We start from the raw sequence: 17,438 nt of genomic DNA, 5'->3' as shown, positions 1-17,438 counted from the left end.
TTCAAGATAAGCCAGAGAAGATGACATAGGAGGAACGAAAGAGGTATGAAAAAGGAAAACAAGAGGAAGAAAGAAAGAAATTGAACGAAGATAAAAATAACAGGAACCATTTGGAGAAAAGCCTATTTGAATTGGCTCTCCTTCTTTTGCAGGCTGTGGCCTCTCCCCAATGCTGAGCTGAAATCCGCTGACCATCCTTCAGCCAACGAGAATTCTACTGCATGAAAACTGCTCTCCCCACTGCTGATGCTTGCCTTTACTGCCTCTGTTTCAAGTCAGTGCAGTCCCACCAGGGTAGTGGGTATCAGCCCTTCAAGATAGACCAGATTAGGAAACCAAAGTCATGCAGGCTAATACTACTTTTATTATAAGGTAACAGAATCTTGCGAGTCTGAATGTGCCTCCCCCCCTCCTTTCTTTACCTTTATCTTTGTGAGAACTGGGGAGGGTCTTTTCTGAGATGCTTACTCAGGTTACAGTTCTGACCTGGACTCAAATTTCTTTTACCTGACCATTGCCTTGGTTGTGGCTCTTCCTCCTGTTCCTCAAGGTTATTCCTTCTGCACAATACAATGGGTGACAAGCTTAACATAGTTTACACACCTTGAAGCTGCCCTTGGACAGTGTCAGAAGGTGGGAGAAACACTAACACCACTCCTACTAAGGACAGATTAAGCCTGTCTTGCTCAAAGACTGGGAATGAGACAAAGTGACAGGAAGGAAAAAAAGAAGCTCTCAGGGCATGTTTGTGGCATGGGTTTGACGCAAGCCGGGAAAAGGCCAAGTCAAGTCTTCCCTCTGTCTCCCTCCTCTTTTTAAATTCAAAAACGACTGAGATTAATATGTCTAAAAGGCAAAGAGTTAACCATTCAACTATTGTGGAGGAAAAAAACCTGGAAGGGATAGGAAATTGACTAGTTTATAAGAACAGATTCTTATCTGAAATCTGAAAGCTCTGGAGAAAGAGGAGATGAAGGATCTACTATGATTCATATAAAGCGCTTTCTTGAGTAAAAAATGATTTGGCAAAAAGCAAGTGAGGTTTCGCAGTTGTAAACAGTTACCTTGGAAATTAACATTTCCCTAATAGATACAATGATTGAAGTTAACGCTGACACACTCCACTTGTTTGTGAAGTGCTCTTATTTATCTGCTTAAAAGCCTAGAAAAGTAAATTGTTCAAATCAAGCTCAATTCCTGGTGACTTTGAAACATCTGTGTAATTTCCCCAAGAACAATACAGAAAAATTTGTCACTGCCTTCTTCTGAGAGTTTTTTCAACTTCCCAGGCTAATATGCAGCCCAAAGATTTCCTGGTGAACTCCCATCCAATTACTGATCTGGTCTGGCCTGTCTTAACTTTTCATCAGCCAGTTGGCCAGGTGCTACCTGATAAAATCAGTCCTCTGATTCACACTTTAGGCATCTCACCCGAATAAACTTGTCTAATTCATAGAATGCTGTTCTGGTTTTTGAATGAGAAGCAAGGGCTGTGGACCAGCCCTCCAAATGTTTTCTTGTCCATAACCTTTGAAATAACCCAGGGACATTATTGTGAGATTTCATTCTTAGAAGACTGGGATGTCACGATATAATCATGAAATATCTACAGTGGAGTAAATGGCTAGTCACAGAATGCTGGGTGTCAGTTGCTGACACAGCATGGCACATTATACTGGACTGAATGCCTGGCTCGCAATGTGTGTCCCCTTCTCTGCCGCAGCACCTGCCCTCTGCATCCTCCTGGAGACATGTTCCACTCCCACCCTTCACATGTTCTGGAAGCCTTTTAAGTTGTGGCTCTGTTCCCAGCCCTGGGGTTAGAGTTAGGGTGTTTGTGGAGCCCTTGGCAATTTTTTTAGGGATGTTATTTACATGGTTTTTGTCTAGGTAGTTTTCTTTTTTAAAATTATGGATTCTTTTAAATACTGTAAGCCACCTAGAGTCTTTTGAGTTGGGCGGCTTCAAAATAGGGAGGGAGGGAGGGAGGGACAATCTGGTTCACCCAGGTTTCTTTTATGGCACTTGAGTAACATTCATGCTGGATGAGACTATATAAGTCTATATAGTTGCTGCACTACCTGAGATACAGTGGGATTCATCCATCATTCTTCCCATGGCCACCTTTTTTAAAAAATTCTGCCATTGGGAAATTAGACTTCATCTGAGTCAGATGTGTGTGTGGCCTGCAGTGGAAAATCAGTAACTAAAGGTAAAATGCTAGTAATATATTTGAGGAGTGTGGACGCTTATGTGCGTACACTCCTGTATGTCAGTGCAGTATCATTTTATGCTATACTAATATATATGAAGGATAGCCCAAATAGTTTCTTGTGTGTGTACATATATGCTCTAGTGCTCTATTGAGGATTGGGGTGCACATCTTAAAAATTTAATCATCTTTAAAAGTATAATGAAAATTCCATAATACACAGCATAAAAGACCTCGAACAGTCAATTCTCCCTCTCCTTCCCCCCACCAAAAAATTCTCCTTCACTACTTTGGCTGGCCAGTCAAGTTTGGCTCTTTGGGAACTATAATATTGCCTTCAAGTGATTAAAAAAACAGCCTTTGTAAAAGCTCCATATATTGTTTGGTGGCTTGCTGAGCCCTTGCTGTTGACTGCCCTTGGTGTACTCAATTATGCCATGTTGCTTATAGAGAACGCAGAGGGCAGTTTAAATGAAAAGATTTCATTCTGGTTGGTTTGGGGATTTTTTAATGTACTGTATGAGACAGCCTCCTTCTGCTCCTGTGCACTGCTGCTGCAGTCTAAATTTTGCAATTTGTTGCAAAAACATGCTTGAAATTGCTGGTTTAAGCTTATCCATCTGGAACTCTGCTCCTCTGGCACTTCAAATATAAAATATTGCTGTTCTGCTGAGCAAGGGTACGTGCAAAGCTCACAATGGCTCTTGTTTGGTGCTGCTGAGTGTTTTAGGAGTAAATGCTAGCAGCTGTCTCCGCAGGGATCTCTCTCCTGGGCAGCAGTACTTGAGTGGTTGGTTTGTTCAGCTCTATAATGTTCTCGTTCCACCAAGCAGAAACAGAACCTTTTGTTTTGTTGTTTTGCACAGCTGGTAGTGCCAGGATGCACAAAACAGAACAACCTAATTTTAGTGGCTAAACCTGCAAAGTAAGCTCTAGATTGCTGACAGTCTACAAAATTTAGACAACTTAAGAGGTTTTAAATATTTTTGAAGAAATCTTGTTTATATCAGTGGGGTGACTGAAAGTAATTTTTACTACTGAAAGGAATGTGGGAGATTAGCTGTTCGAGAGGGAGAGGGAGAGGGAGAGGGAGGGAGGGAGGGAGGGAGAGAGAGAGAGAGAGAGACTGGGACTGGGACTGGGACTGGGACTGGGACTGGGACTGGGACTGGGACTGAGACTAATCTGTTTTCACATGTAAGGGCAAAGGACGAATACCTGATGCCAGGATAGGAAGCAATTTGCTTCTTTCCATATAGTTTCTGTAACAGACTCTTGCAAAAAAAACGTTTTAAAATAATTTCTTTGGCCAGTTTTTCTACAAACAGGTTTGGAAGAGTCAGGTGGACTGCCACCCTATCTATTCTTGCAGCAAGAGGGGGAGGGAATCAGGAAACAAGGGGCTTGCTTGGAATTCCTATTGCTTCCTATGTCCACCGTATTCAAAAACATGTATGTTTTGTTAAAGAGATAATGTAAGCTACAAATGGGAATTTTGAATATTTTAGAATTCTGATTTTTTTCAGGTGCAGGTGCATTCACAGAGCTAATGCAAGGAAACAAAGAAGCAACGAGTGCCACTATATCTCCTGCTTTAAAAAATACCTATGGGTGATCAGCACTCAGCGACATCCTGATCAAACTATTGTTGACTGCGTGACATAGTAATTAAGAAAAAAGCGAATGAGAGATTACTATTAGAAATAAGTTGATGGTAGCCCTATTCTGACAACACACTGTGTGGTATACTTGTCATATAGTTGAACACCACATTCCTATGTAAAGGAACCCTCTATAAAGTCCTGCTGGATCATCAGAATTATCAACACTCCATGAATACAGTGCAACTGTCTGCTGTATGAAGCTTCCTTGTCTTATACCCATGGGGACCGCTGTCAACTCTGCTTGGGGAGTGCCACATACATGCAGATGTATCACTTGGGTGGGACTTGTGTACATAATAAAACTGGAATAATAAATGGTGGCCAATGCATATTACAGAAAAGTGTAAGACAAACTCCCATTCACCAGGTTTTACATATAGCAAACAAAATTTCAATTTTGTCTCCAGATACTGGACAGCATCTGTTGTTTGACAAAGCAGTTTTGACAACGGTCACTTCTCAATCAGCTTCAGTGGAGATTTCAAGTTGCCGGAGCTCCAGCCTCCTTCTCTGCATTGCATCTGGAGACCCGCAACAGCACAAGTGCAGCCACTACCACCAAAGTGCACCCAGCACTCTTAGTCACTTTCCTAGTAGGTGAGATGTTTGAGCCCTGCACCACTGCCCTATCTTTTGAACAAGAATGGAAAGAGATCTTGATCCAAGCAGCCCCTGTATGTCTTGGCACATGTCTGCTTCCATACTAGTTTCCAAAGGCAACTTTTCACTCTCACGAGGGTTCACTCCCCAGACTTGGATGCTTTCTGCTCTTTTGCCTGCCGTCCTTCCCTTCCCCCTCCACCCTCCTGAACATGGAAAAGGGGATAAGATAGCTAAGCAGGTCCTTGGCATCTCCTTGTTACATGCATGCTCTTCTATCTCCTTGTCACTTTCCAAAGGTGACTTCTCTCAATCAGTGCCAAGAACCTCAAGCATAACTTCTGCCACTCTGCTAATTTCATTAGTATGGGTAGCCATTCTGTGTGTTCTTTAGTTCATCTGAGAGGGAACCAATCCCTCTTGGCTTTCCTCAAACCAGAAAAAAAAAGAGTAACTATCTTTCTCTGTCTCCTACCCTCTCACCTGGTCCTGAGTTGCTCTTTTTCCATCTGTGGCTTTAACATACATTCAGCTTTAGCCATCCCTTCTCTTCCCCGAATGGTCTATTAAACTGAGATTTTACTGCATATTTGGATACAACCTGTGTTATTGGCATGCTGAGATTTGTTTTTCTAAAGCTGATCCAGTGTGTGAGTGCCATCTTGTGGTCAAGTTATTCCCATCTTACTTGTGATTTAGGGCCGTAATTCTATAAATACACTTGGGAATAAACGGGATTGTACTTACAAATTTTTCTTTCATGTAAATATATATAGTGAGATCAAGACATCAGTAACTTTAGATGAAGTTATTCCCATTCCTAAGGTGATTAATTTTCCAGGTTAATAGAAAAACTGAATATGACAAGACTATGTTCTGTGACTGACAGCATCAATGATGAAAATACAGTAAAATCATACTGTAGTTGTGCATAAATGAATATATGAAAGCATTTCCATACAAAAATCAAAATAGACACAGCTCAGGCACATATTTTTAAAATATATTTTGTAAATAAACACTGACCACACTATTCAAGACTATCCCTGGTTTGAATTTCCACCAGAGATTTCAAAACCATTTATTGCTTAGGTTCAGCACCTTTAGTCTCCTTCAACATTTCTTGCCAATTTTTCTCCATTTCTTCCTTACAAGTGAGAAAGGCATCTTCCAGCCGTCTCATTGAATTGGCCAAGTCTGGATTAGCTCGCATTACCACCATATCATAAGCCATCCAAGTAGCCTGCACTGAGACAACCCACCAGAGAAATTCAGTAATTCAGTGGATGAATTTGAATGGGATGAATGAGGCTATTAAAACAGTAATGTGAGTTGGAATGATTCAGGAATCGCTCCATAAAAAGGGGGTTAAAATCTCTTCCCTGAAATGTACTCCTGATATGACCTTCGAGATTTTTTTTTTTTTTTGCACAATCTGATTTACATTATCATAGTTGCTGCACGGTTAGAATGTCTAACTAGAGAGACCAAATTTCTATTTGTGAAATGACGTCTTACTGAGAGCAAAAACAATCAGTCAATCCAATTACAGGTAGTCCTTGCTTAATGACTGCCCTGTTTAGCAACTGTTCAAAGTTATGATGGCACTGGAAAAGTAACTTCACGTCCAGTCCTCACACTTATGACCATTGTAGCATTCCCAAAGTCACATCATTGAGATTTGGGCACTTTGCAACCAGCAGGCATTTACAACTGTTACAGCATCCTGCAGTCACACGATTGCCATTTGCGTGCTTCACAGCCGGCTTCCAAAAAGCAGAGTCAATGGAGAAGCCAGGAGTAAAATTGCAAGTCGCAGTCACGTGATGTCTCACTTAACAACTGCAGTGGAAGTGAGGTCACAAGTCTGTTGCGGTCACGTGATGTTTCACTTAGCGACCATGTCTCTAGTCCCAATTGTGGTCATTAAGCAAGGACTACCTGTATGTGCATGTTAATAATTGCAAGAACTCCTTTCACTTGTCATGACTGAAGCAACATTAACACAAAAATGTATGACACACTTATTTTCAGAATGATCTGCATCTCGGAGTCTTATTTCCTTCTGACCTCATTATTTACCACTTTTCTCCCTCCCCCTCCATCAATATATGGTACCATTTTATATAAGAATTCTCTTTCCCTGCTACTCTATTCCATTTCTATTTACCTCCTCAAATAAACTCAACCCATTGTTTTAGAGTCACTATTATCATATAATTTAAACTAGTATGATTTTTCTAGTTAAGTAGATAAAAAATACAGAACCATCCAATATTATTTGTGAGTTAAACTAACGTTTAAAAAGTACCATTTTAGTGTATATGAGAATTAACAGAAATATTCGATGACATAACTTATCTGTTAATAAGTTTTAATATTATTGGAGTTTTGTTGAGTTGATATCAATCTATAAAGAATCCAGGGTTTTTTAGAAAATACTTTGTTTACAATAGTCCAGTATCCCTTCACAAACTGGAAAACCTGGTCTGAAAAGGAGCATTTCAAAACAGAGAAATAATGGGTTGAAGATATTTCATCTTTTCCCCCCACGTATTCTCTGCCCCCGACAACTATTCTCCCATATGGTTTTAAAGGTCCTTAATCTGTATGCAACACTTTACGTGTCAGAATGAAATATTTAAGATAGTTAAAACAAGAAATTGTATTCTTTACCAGTGTATTTATAATTGGGTCTGCCAGTTTGCAGAATGGTAGCATTTCTTAAAAGATATTTTAATTTAGTTCTTTTTTAAAACCAATATACCATTCTCCTGAAAAATGGAGAGAAAAGTGAGCAATTTCTTTGGGAAAAAGCAAAGTAACAACTTCCATAAAAACAAACCATATTTAGTTTAATTTCATAAAACAGAAACAGATCACCTTTCCTAGCATAAAAATCCATAGCTCTTAACTATATGCCACATATCACCAGTGCTACCAAATGGGATGCACATCCAACATACTATCAGATTCAACAGGTTACTAATTCACATCAACTACAGTAATTTCTTCTTACCAGACTGAACTGACAATATGTTAGCAATATATAGATAGACTTCAGGAATATAGCCACACCTGATAATTTTTCCATGTCTTCCAGAAGTTTTTCCAAATCCCTATTTAGATCCTCAAGCATTTTTACCATGTTATCATAATTTCTTTCGCAGGGTTCACATTTAGCCATCTAATAGAAAAAATGAAAATGAGATTAATGGTAGTGCACCTGTGTGAACCTATATTTAATGCATACAATCAACTGTGATTATTTTAATATCTTTTTAATAATCAAATTTATTGTAAACATTTTATCATACCAGAAGACTCCCAGAATAACTTAGAAACAATAAATAAAAATAGTTCTTAAGCACAAACCCAATCAGGTTTCAGAGGAAGCTTGAGATAGTTCCTGAGATTTTGATACATGGATTGGTTAAGGCCTTGGTCACTGCTTGAATAAGGCAGTGGTGGTGGCCTTCCAACAGATCACACCTATGCAGGCTCTTCCTATGCACGGACTCCAGCACGCTTCCTGGTTCTCTGGAGGATCTCTGGAGGGTAAGGCAGCAGAAGAGATGCCTACAGCTCAGCTGGAAGAAAATTGGAAGTGAATCTGACTAGACATAGGCTAGAACTTTTGCTGAGCCTGCCTCATGACAATAAGAGCAGCAAAACATGCTTATTTTTCCACTCTTACTGTGTACTTCGAGTGTCACCTGGTGGCCCTGTTCAGAACACCTGGTCTCTACTTGGTGAGGAGGAGCTGGGAGAGTACCGGCAGGTCTGCTGTAAGAACTATTCTCGGCACCTTGTGGATCAAATTGCTTGGATTTGCTCCAAGTTGGACTCCAGCTGAGCAAGTCCTATGGAGTTGACTGGGGCTTGGTCTTGTGATATTATCTACGATGATTTTGATCCTAGTTGTCTTGAGCAAGTGAAGAGGATCCTTGGTACTGTGGGTGCAGTATCTGTGTTTTAGATCCAAGCCTCTCCTGGTTGGTCAAGGCTTCCAGGGAGGTGGCATGCAGGTGGATCCATGTGGTAGCAAACACTTCCTTGAAAGAAGGGGTGGTCCTGATGCCTGAAAGAGGCCATGGTCCACTCCCTCAAGAAGAAACTATCACTGGATCCTACAGATCCGGACAATTTTCATCCAGTCTCCAACCTTTTTTTTTCCTGGGAAAGTTTGCTGAACGAGCCCAAGTTCCAAAAGGTCCTAGAAGAAATGGATTATGTGGATCCTTTCCAGTCAGATTCCAGGTCAGGATACAGTACAGAGAGAGTTTTGGTCACACCTATGGATGACCTTTGGTGGGCTCAGAATGGCAGTTGTACATCCACGCTAGCTAGGTTCTCAGCAGCCTCCAATACCATTGACCATGGTATTCTTTTGGACTGACTTAGCTGGGTTGGGTACTGTCCTGAAGTGGTTCTTCTCCTTCCTTCAGGTCCAGTTCTAGTCAATGTTGTTGGAGGAAGAGCAGTCTACCCATAGGCCCCTGCTTTGCGGGGTGCCACAGAGGTCTACCCTGTCCTTGTCACATATAGATGAAGCCACTGAGAGAGGTCATCCATTGCTATAGGGTACAGTATCACCACTATGCTGATACCCAATTTTACATCTCCAACCCAGTCACTATCAAATGAAGCTGTCAAGTTTCTGTCCCAGTGTCTGGAGGCTATACTTGGGGCTGCCCTTGAAGATCATTCAGAAGCTTCACTGATCCAGAATGCAGCAGTGCAGATAGTTCCTCATCATGCTGTGACACCTTGACTCCATGATCTGCACTGGCTCCCAATCCGATAGGCCTCTGGGTGTAATTCTAAGTTCTCATAATCATCTATAAAGCACTACATGGCATAGGATCAGGTTATTTGTTGGATTGCCCGCCCATCTCACACCCTCCAACTGGGAGAGTACACTCCAGGTCCCCTCACTGAGACAATGCCACCTTATGGGACCTCAAAGGCATGCCTTCTCAGTGGCAGCCCCTATTTTTGGAAAAATCTGCCCCCAATATACAACAGGCCTCGACCCTGCAGGCCTTTAGAAAGGCAGTTAAGAAGTGGCTCTTTCCTGCGGCCTTTGGGTCTGGATGAGTATACTGTAGTCCCAATGTCAGCTGCAATTCATTTTAATCCAGTCTCCATTTTATGGTTTTAGTTGGTCTTTAAAGTATTGTTTCTCTTTTTTGGGGTTTGTACTTGTAGTTGACTTTTGTACACTGTCCAGTCACTTTGTTGAGTTGGGTGGCCATACAAAGCTTGTGTGTGTGTGTGTGTGTGTGTGTGTGTGTGGATAGATAGATAGATAGATAGTCCAACCCCTTGTCCAATGCAAAAATCAATTACTACAGTATTACTGATAAATGACCATGTGGCCTCCGTTTAAATACTTCCAAAGGAGAGTTCAGCATCATTGCTGAACAACTCTTACTATTTGGAAATATTTCCTAATGACCAACCAAAACCTGCTGCCTTATAATATATACCCACTGTTTTTGTCCTGTCTCCTGGAACAGCTCTAAATCTTCATGTTCTGTATGTACCCCTCCCTTAGATCATTGAGATCAATCTCAATGATCTAAGGTAGGGGTCCCCAAACTCTTCAGTTCATCAACCCCCATTTAATTATATGAAAATAATGTTCATTAAGTGTCATGTACATCTTTTACATGACACTTCTCCTTCAGAGAAGAATTAATCAATTTAGGAGCTCTGTTTTCTCCCCATCATTTATTGCTATCCTACTGTCTTCTCTAAGAAACCACCTCACATCTTACTTTTCCTTTCTTTTACTAAAAACAGCCCCCAAAGCCATTTTTGTTGCTTCTAGCTGCTACTGTGAGCGTTAGTTCCTTTCCGCAAATACTAGATACTTGCTAATAAGGTTTCTTGGTGATTACATGCCTCTTCCTTTTTCTGTACCTGTTCCTTTTAACTCTTCACTCAGTTTGCCTCCTCTCTGTTCTGCCTCTTCCTTCTCCTCAGCTGAATTCCTCTGCCAAATACTTCTTTGATATGTAGGATAACCTTAATCTTTCCTAGTGTGAATATTTTCTTTATTCAGCACAAACAAATTGTTTCATCCACCTTCTTATCCAAAAATTTAAATAGTTAATATTACTATTACTTATATTGAAGTCTAGTGAATCTCTTAACTTTATTTTAAAATAAGTACTTCTTTTAATTGGTTTAAATATATCTTTGTTGAATAACCATTCATTTATTAGACAAATGCAACAGGAGATTTCAGAATTTTAACCTAATTTCAAGGTGGAAAACAAATATGGCGCAACCCCTGCAGGTCACAAGAGAAGATGTCTCCATCTCCATAATTCTTTATATGTAGCATGTGAGGCTGCTAGAGAACTTATTTAGAGTTGCATTATTACAAACAGTTCCTGATTCTGAAGTAAAAGTTGTTCTGTGAAATGGTGGTGGTTGGTGGAATAAGCAAGCCAAAGTCCTAGATAGAAGGGACATTTATAAGCAGAAGAAAAGGAGCAAGGATAGTCAAAGATTAGTCCATAAGTCCAACAGTAAAGGCAGAACCATGCAATTAAAAGAGCAGACATAAACATAATGGGGGAAAGGTTCTGCAGCAAGTTTTGATTGGCGACACCAGTAATTAGTTTCAGATCTTGATTCCTAGATCACGAACAATCACTTATGAAGCATCACCTCCTTTAATTTTGTGTCACAGTACAGCTCCCACCCTGGCCCTTAAAACTCTGACTCTTCTCTTGGATTAGAGTGATGGACCTCTGTGCAGTGTTTTAGTTTATTATTGTTTATTCTTTAACCGCCCAGAGTCCCTCTTTTGGGGGAGATGGGCAGTGACAAAATTTGATAAATAAATAAATAAATGATATGGTTGTAGGTTTCTCCATATTTTTCTTTCTAAGTTATGTACATGTTTTTATTGTAAATAAAACATTTTGCAAGCCACCTAAAGCTGTGACTGATTGGGGCACCCTATAAATGTTACAAATAAATAAATGTCAAGGATGTCTACATCTCCTTTTTGTTTTATTTTATTTATTTTATTCTTATCCAGTCTTTATTATTTTTATAAATAACTCAAGACAGCAAACATACCTAATACTCCTTCCTCCTCCTATTTTCCCCACAACAACCCTGTGAGGTAGGTTGGGCTAAGCAAGAGTGACTGGCCCAAGGTCACCCAGCCGGCTTCGTGCCTAAGGCGGGACTAGAACTCACTATTAGAAATTAAACTAGGAGTAGACCATACTGTATGTTATTGCTATATAAGGATCACATTTTGTTTTATATATATACCAGAAATTTCTATTCTTGATTTTAAAATGGCATGAGTAGCATCCACGCTACATGCAGCCCCAGCATTTCTACAATTTTGATCCATTTGAGGGGCTGATGGTTGTTTGGAGGATAGTGGCAGTTTGCTTCTAAGAAGCTTCCTAAAAAGGCTACCCAAACCATCTTGGGCCAAAGAAAGCTGCCAAAAGAGGAGGGCTTTGCTACGCAAAGGCTAAACCTGCAAGTTACTATTTCACACATTGCAATGATCTAAGGTAGGGGTCCCCAAACTCTTCAGTTCATCGATCCCCATTTAATTATATGAAAATAATTTAATAAATACTACTTTAACTAATGGTACTAAGAATAATAACAACAACAACATCGACCCTTGGATAGTCCCACCAACCCTTGGGGGTCAATACTGACCACTTTAGGGAACCCTGATCTAAGAGTTCTTCCCATACCAAGTTATAGTGCTATCCATGTTTTTAAATCAGCAGAAAGCTATATTAGGATTAAATCTACCACCCCATTACTCTCCCTCTATCAGATTTGCCCCAAGTCATTGCAGCAATACCAGATTTATTCATTTTAAAGCTGTTCTTGAATAATATTAGAATAAAGGAGGAAATGGTACTACAATTCTGGTAAAGCTAATGATGATTTATGCCTGTCTGTCAGATTAGGGGATGAGATAAAGGTAAAGTCATGGAAATGAGGTAGAAAAAATATGTTGGTAGTACATATTTGTACCTTGTTGAGATGTAAGTCTGGATATGGCCTAAGCTCTGGCAGTTCGGTTACTCTTTGGTAGGAATTCATCACACAGGGATAATATTAAAGACTAAAGACATCTCTCCTTTGCTGAGCGGCAAAATATTTTCTGCACTGGCATCCTAGATCTTGTTCTTATTCTCTCACAATTGTCTGAATACTGTTAATACATATTCCAAACATGGAATTATTTGTAAATAATTTGTAAATTGTGGAGTCCTTGGTGCTCTCTGAGTTTGGTTGTTTCCTTGCAGATGGTTCATTACCCAACTAGGTAACATCATCAGTACTGTGCTTAAGAACTGATGATGTTACCTAGTCGGGTAATGAAACGTCTGCAAGCAAATGACCAAGCTCAGAGAGCACCAAGGACTCCACAGTTCCACCCTGAGCTACAGATATTATCTTCTATTGGAATTTGTAAATTGTTCATCTAAAGCAATTTGGAAAAATAATGCACAGTTGAATGCCTTTCACAATTGAAGGAGTACAGATTTTTTGGTTTCCAGGCTGAGGCTTGAGAAACCATATTATTATAAATCTGAGTTTTTACATTATAAAAGGCATCAGAGCTTAGAAAAGTTCTTGACACATGCAGCTTATCACACATGTATCAATTAATTTGAAATACTTAGGGTCTAACCTCATTGAAAACAGTAATAAAAATGTCATTCAAACCTATTTATTGGACTTGATTAGATTGCAGATTGGAACTGTGTTAAATGAAATACCCTTTCCTGGGTTTACTGTGCAAAATGTAATTTTAATGTATACTTCATAAAAGCATAATTATTTTAATGATGGATTAACTACTTTAAATGAAACAATCTAATTTTTAAGACAAATCTGAGTGCAGGGTATTCTCTCTTCCAATTAGTTGGAATTTGGCTGTGGCTTTATTTCATAAAAATTGATCATAATGCCCTAACATAATAGTTTTGGATTGTGTTTAGCTTTGATACAAATAGACAACAGGAAATTCACTCCACCGAACCCAGTTCCATATAAACCTATGTCGGATTGGGGTGTAAATTAAACCAAGTCATTACTATTTCCCACCCATATGAATACAATAATTTTTGTAGAGAAGGGCTTTTAAAGAAGCCTACGGGATAAACTGCTCCCTGCCCCCTTAACTGGGGAATTCTTGCTTAATCTGGTTTATTCCACTTATCTTTTTTTTTTACAATACATTACACTTTTTATATAGATAGATAATGTTATATATAGCTATAGATATAGCTATAGCTATATAGATATAGCTATAGCTATATATAACATCTATCTATCTATATAAAAAGTGTAGATATATACTTATAGATATAGATATCTATATATAGATATACATATATAGATATAAATATGAATGATACATATTTATCTATATATGAAACAGTATAAATATTTTAAATAAAAAAAGATATACTGGATCACCAGGTTTGTCACTGAGTGGAGCGAAGACACGGGAATGTCATCTGAGCCTTCCACTCCTCTCCTCACCTACCGCCAAACGAATAACATCAGGCTAGAAAGACTAGAAAGCGGGCACTCGCGGGACTTGGAAAATACCTGCAAAAAAAGCTTTTTTGCCCTCTTGGATATCTCGGAATGAGGACGGCCGTGGTCCCCAGCAGCCCTTTCTCCTGCTCCAAAGACTAACGACCTTTATAGAGGGAAACGGTCGGGGCTGCATTAAACCTAACAGGGCAGAGAGAGGGAGACAAGGCGGACTCCCCTCAGCCGCCCTCCGTTCAGCGGACTTCCCCTTCCCTCTAACGACTTCTCCTAACTGCCTGCCTGCTCCGCTCCGCAACCAGTTTGAGCGACCTGCTTCCCTTGGGCCACCTAAACCAGCCGCCCTGGGCCGACCTACCTTTTCACCCGCCATACCCCCTTCCCCGGGGCCGCTGTCGCTGCGGCTGAACCAGCGACAGCGACGGACCCTCCGTTTCGTCGCTTCGCCCGAGAAGGAAGAACGCCGCGCGGCTGGAGCGGGAGACGCCCCCACACGCCCTTTTCCTCGGCTGCGGCGGAGGGAAGATCCCGGGGGCCTTGTACTCGCTTCTTGTCCCGACACCTTTCACCGGAAGCGTTGTGTCAAGGGCAACCACAAAATTCACCGACTTTCCACTACAGTAGGAAGAAGCAAAAGCAATGTAATCCGGAATCCGTTGATCCCTTTCTGCAAGGATAAAATTTGTTAGTCGGAAAAAGTGCTGCCAGACTCCTAATTTTCGGCCACCATAAGCTAACACGGTTGTCCTCCTCCAATGTATAAATCAGATTGTATGCTTTTCGGTTTGTGCACGCATCCTACTTTTATGCTTACAACCAGAAATGTTGCTAGACGTTTGAAATATTTAGAATGCAATAGCGCATAAATCTGCATGAAATTATATCTGTATGGGAATTTGGAGATCATTAATACGATTTGAAGTTCACAGCAGGGAACGCTGTGAACCAATTAATTTCTCGTGGAAATCTCACCAAATTAATTATTTAATTTGGAGCCCCGGTCCTCATAATCCCAAATAAGTAATTCCTCTTCCATTTCAATTCGTTTGATAATACTGTGATTAAAAAAACTGTCAAAAGTATTTTTAAGAGTCCTCCCATAATGGCAACTTTTGGGTCAAATGGAATTTATGCATTAAATTGAAAAGCAAATCAAAGGCAAATCAGGGTGTTTCTCCCAATTTCTTAGGTCCTACCCAGGCTCTGTTGCAAATTTTAATATTTTTTCTCTCAACCATTCCCTTTAATCAATTCTTACCTCAATATATTACATTTTAAGATAAAGTGATGCATGATTCCGTGGAGAGCTAAATTTTTTGGGTGGGTGATGAAAGCTACTAGAGATAGTAGAAAGAAGTTTAAGGAAAAAAAAACAGTAAGCTTTGGGAGAAGGGTGAGGACTCAGAAGCATAAAGCAAGGGAGTGCCTGGAAATACAAAGGGGAACATGGAATGGCTTCCTGGTTAGAGTGCCTGTGATTTGCTGTGATGTCTCCAATCTGTGTTGAAATTATGGTAGCTCTTAGATGTCATAGGAAACTTCTGCACCATGGAGTAGAGAGCCATGGAGATGGGCTTCAGGGAAATGTTCAGAAGCTGTTTAAAAAAACAAAAAAGGCAGATGCCTTCCTTGAAAAGAAAAAGGAAAGGAGGTACCATAGTGTAGGAAGAGACTCAGGCTGGCTCCTCCCTGACGCCCTGCAGTCCAAGTGGGAGGGAAAGAGATAACACAATTAGACCTGCAAGATTTTGTTAACAAAGCTGGTCTTCCTGTTCAGTCTGTTTCCTGATCTGGACAACTTCCAAGGGCTGGCCGTAGTGGGATTGCTCAGAGTGGATAGGTAGCCATTTATTTCCTTTTGTGTGGTGTGACAGTGGAGAGGGTTTTGCTTCTGCAAGACCAGTGGTAGGTAGTACAGGGGGAATGGATGCTTTGCAGTCTTCTCTGCCTCAGCTGGAGAGAAAAGAGGATGAGGGTATCATGTTTTATTTTTTATTTTTTTATTCACTGCCCAGCTCAGACAATGTGACTCTGGACAGTGTACAAAAAGGAAAAAGAAAGAAAACCCATAAATAACCAATACAAAACAGTATATCTTGTTAAGACTTAGTAAAACAATAAAATGGTGATCAGAACTGAAACCTCCTGTAACTTGTCAAATGGGGAGCTCTACCCATACTGATCTCAAAGCCCAGGGAAAGAGCCTGCTTTTAACTGCCTCTCTAAGGGTCTGCGGGCTGCAGCCAATTTTATTTGGGGGGCAAGGTGTTGTTTCCTGCATTTCAAGATTGGCAGAAGGCAGGGTTAGTTTCAAACTGCTTTGTTTTCAGGGGGAGTGAAAATGCTGAAGATACAGAAGTGCCTACTGCAAGACCTGTCTGGCCTAGTCCTAGGCTGACCGTACGTCCCGTTTTGAATGGGACAGTCCCATTTTTTTAACATTTCCTGACCGTCCCGTCGTTTTAATATAAATGTCAATTTTGTCCCAGTTTTTAAAAATGGAGCCGTTATTGGGAAAAGTGGAAAAGAAATTGAAATTGAAGTTGAAAAGGAGGCTGACTTGGCAGTATTTCTCAATCTGGCAGGAAACCTAGAGCGGGAACTACAGGAACAGCTGATCGGCAGTGAGCAAGAGGAAGAGTCACTGCCACCAATCAGTGCAGTGGAAGACAGTCGGAAAAGCGCGCCCAGCAGAAAAGAAGCCGATTGGCTCTCAGGCCAAAATGGTGGGAAGAAAATAAAATAAAAGGGCGCGTCAGAGAGGAACAGGTTGTTGGGGACAACTGTTCACTAGACTCCTCTGTTCCTGTCCTCCCATCCCAGCTCGCCGCCACCCTCAGCCCTCCTGCAACCTCTCCACCCAATACCACCCTTGCACCAGCCTCTCCGGACCCAATCATTGCTGCACCTCCCCCTCCTGCACCTTCCCAGCTTACTGTCGATAACTTTTTTTATCGTCTTTTTCGTGAATACGGAATATTACACAAGTTTAACCCCATCCCGTTTTGCCATCCCAATGTCCTGTTTTTGTCTCAAGAAAATACGGTCAGCCTAACTAGTCCACAACCCAACATCTCAGTTGATGACATTTGATGATGAACAAATGGTGGTCCATCATTTTGGGAGTAGGCATTTTACCATCACAGCCACCTTTATGGTGGCATTCTGTGTGTCCCTTTAAAAACACTTTGGTACAAATCAGTATTTTTTAAATGAGATGGCCCATCAGAGCCCTTTCAAAAGGGGCTGAGCCACCTCTTTTTTGCCCCTATATCTCCAAGGGAAAAAAGAAAAATTGGGGCTAAATTAACTCCTCACAATGAACAGGGTCATGCAAACCAAATGAGAAGATTCAGATTAACTCTGACCTTCACATTTGAAACAAAAAT

General features: G+C 40.6%; 1 protein-coding gene across 2 annotated transcripts; it reads right to left on the bottom strand.

Annotated features, from left to right (window-relative positions):
• Positions 1-5,466: 5,466 nt before the first annotated feature.
• On the bottom strand, positions 5,467-14,566 carry SYCE3 (synaptonemal complex central element protein 3). 2 transcript variants are annotated; one of them, XM_063296666.1, is made up of 3 exons: positions 14,408-14,566; positions 7,555-7,663; positions 5,467-5,724 (listed from the first exon to the last, which is right to left on the bottom strand). In XM_063296666.1, the coding sequence occupies exons 1-3, from the start codon at positions 14,420-14,422 to the stop codon at positions 5,558-5,560; spliced, it is 291 nt and encodes a 96-aa protein (XP_063152736.1). In that variant the 5' UTR covers positions 14,423-14,566; the 3' UTR covers positions 5,467-5,557. The 2 variants fall into 2 exon arrangements, with proteins under 2 accessions (XP_063152736.1, XP_063152735.1); XM_063296665.1 differs by lacking the exon at positions 14,408-14,566 and adding an exon at positions 7,852-7,930.
• Positions 14,567-17,438: the final 2,872 nt, after the last annotated feature.

Source organism: Candoia aspera, chromosome 2 (assembly GCF_035149785.1).
Source record: "Candoia aspera isolate rCanAsp1 chromosome 2, rCanAsp1.hap2, whole genome shotgun sequence".
In the NCBI taxonomy this organism is placed as follows: Eukaryota; Metazoa; Chordata; class Lepidosauria; order Squamata; family Boidae; genus Candoia; species Candoia aspera.
This window is presented reverse-complemented; position numbering and strand designations above follow the sequence as displayed.

Bases quoted from the DNA above. Each gene is read 5' to 3' on its own strand.
- SYCE3 (XM_063296665.1), bottom strand. From the start codon at position 7,902: ATGTATCAAAATCTCAGGAACTATCTCAAGCTTCCTCTGAAACCTGAT. The intron at 7,664-7,851 runs GTTTGTGCTTAA...TTTTTCTATTAG, and splicing joins TTCCTCTGAAACCTGATTGG to ATGGCTAAATGTGAACCCTG. The intron at 5,725-7,554 runs GTGTGGCTATAT...GGGTTGTCTCAG, and splicing joins AGACATGGAAAAATTATCAG to TGCAGGCTACTTGGATGGCT.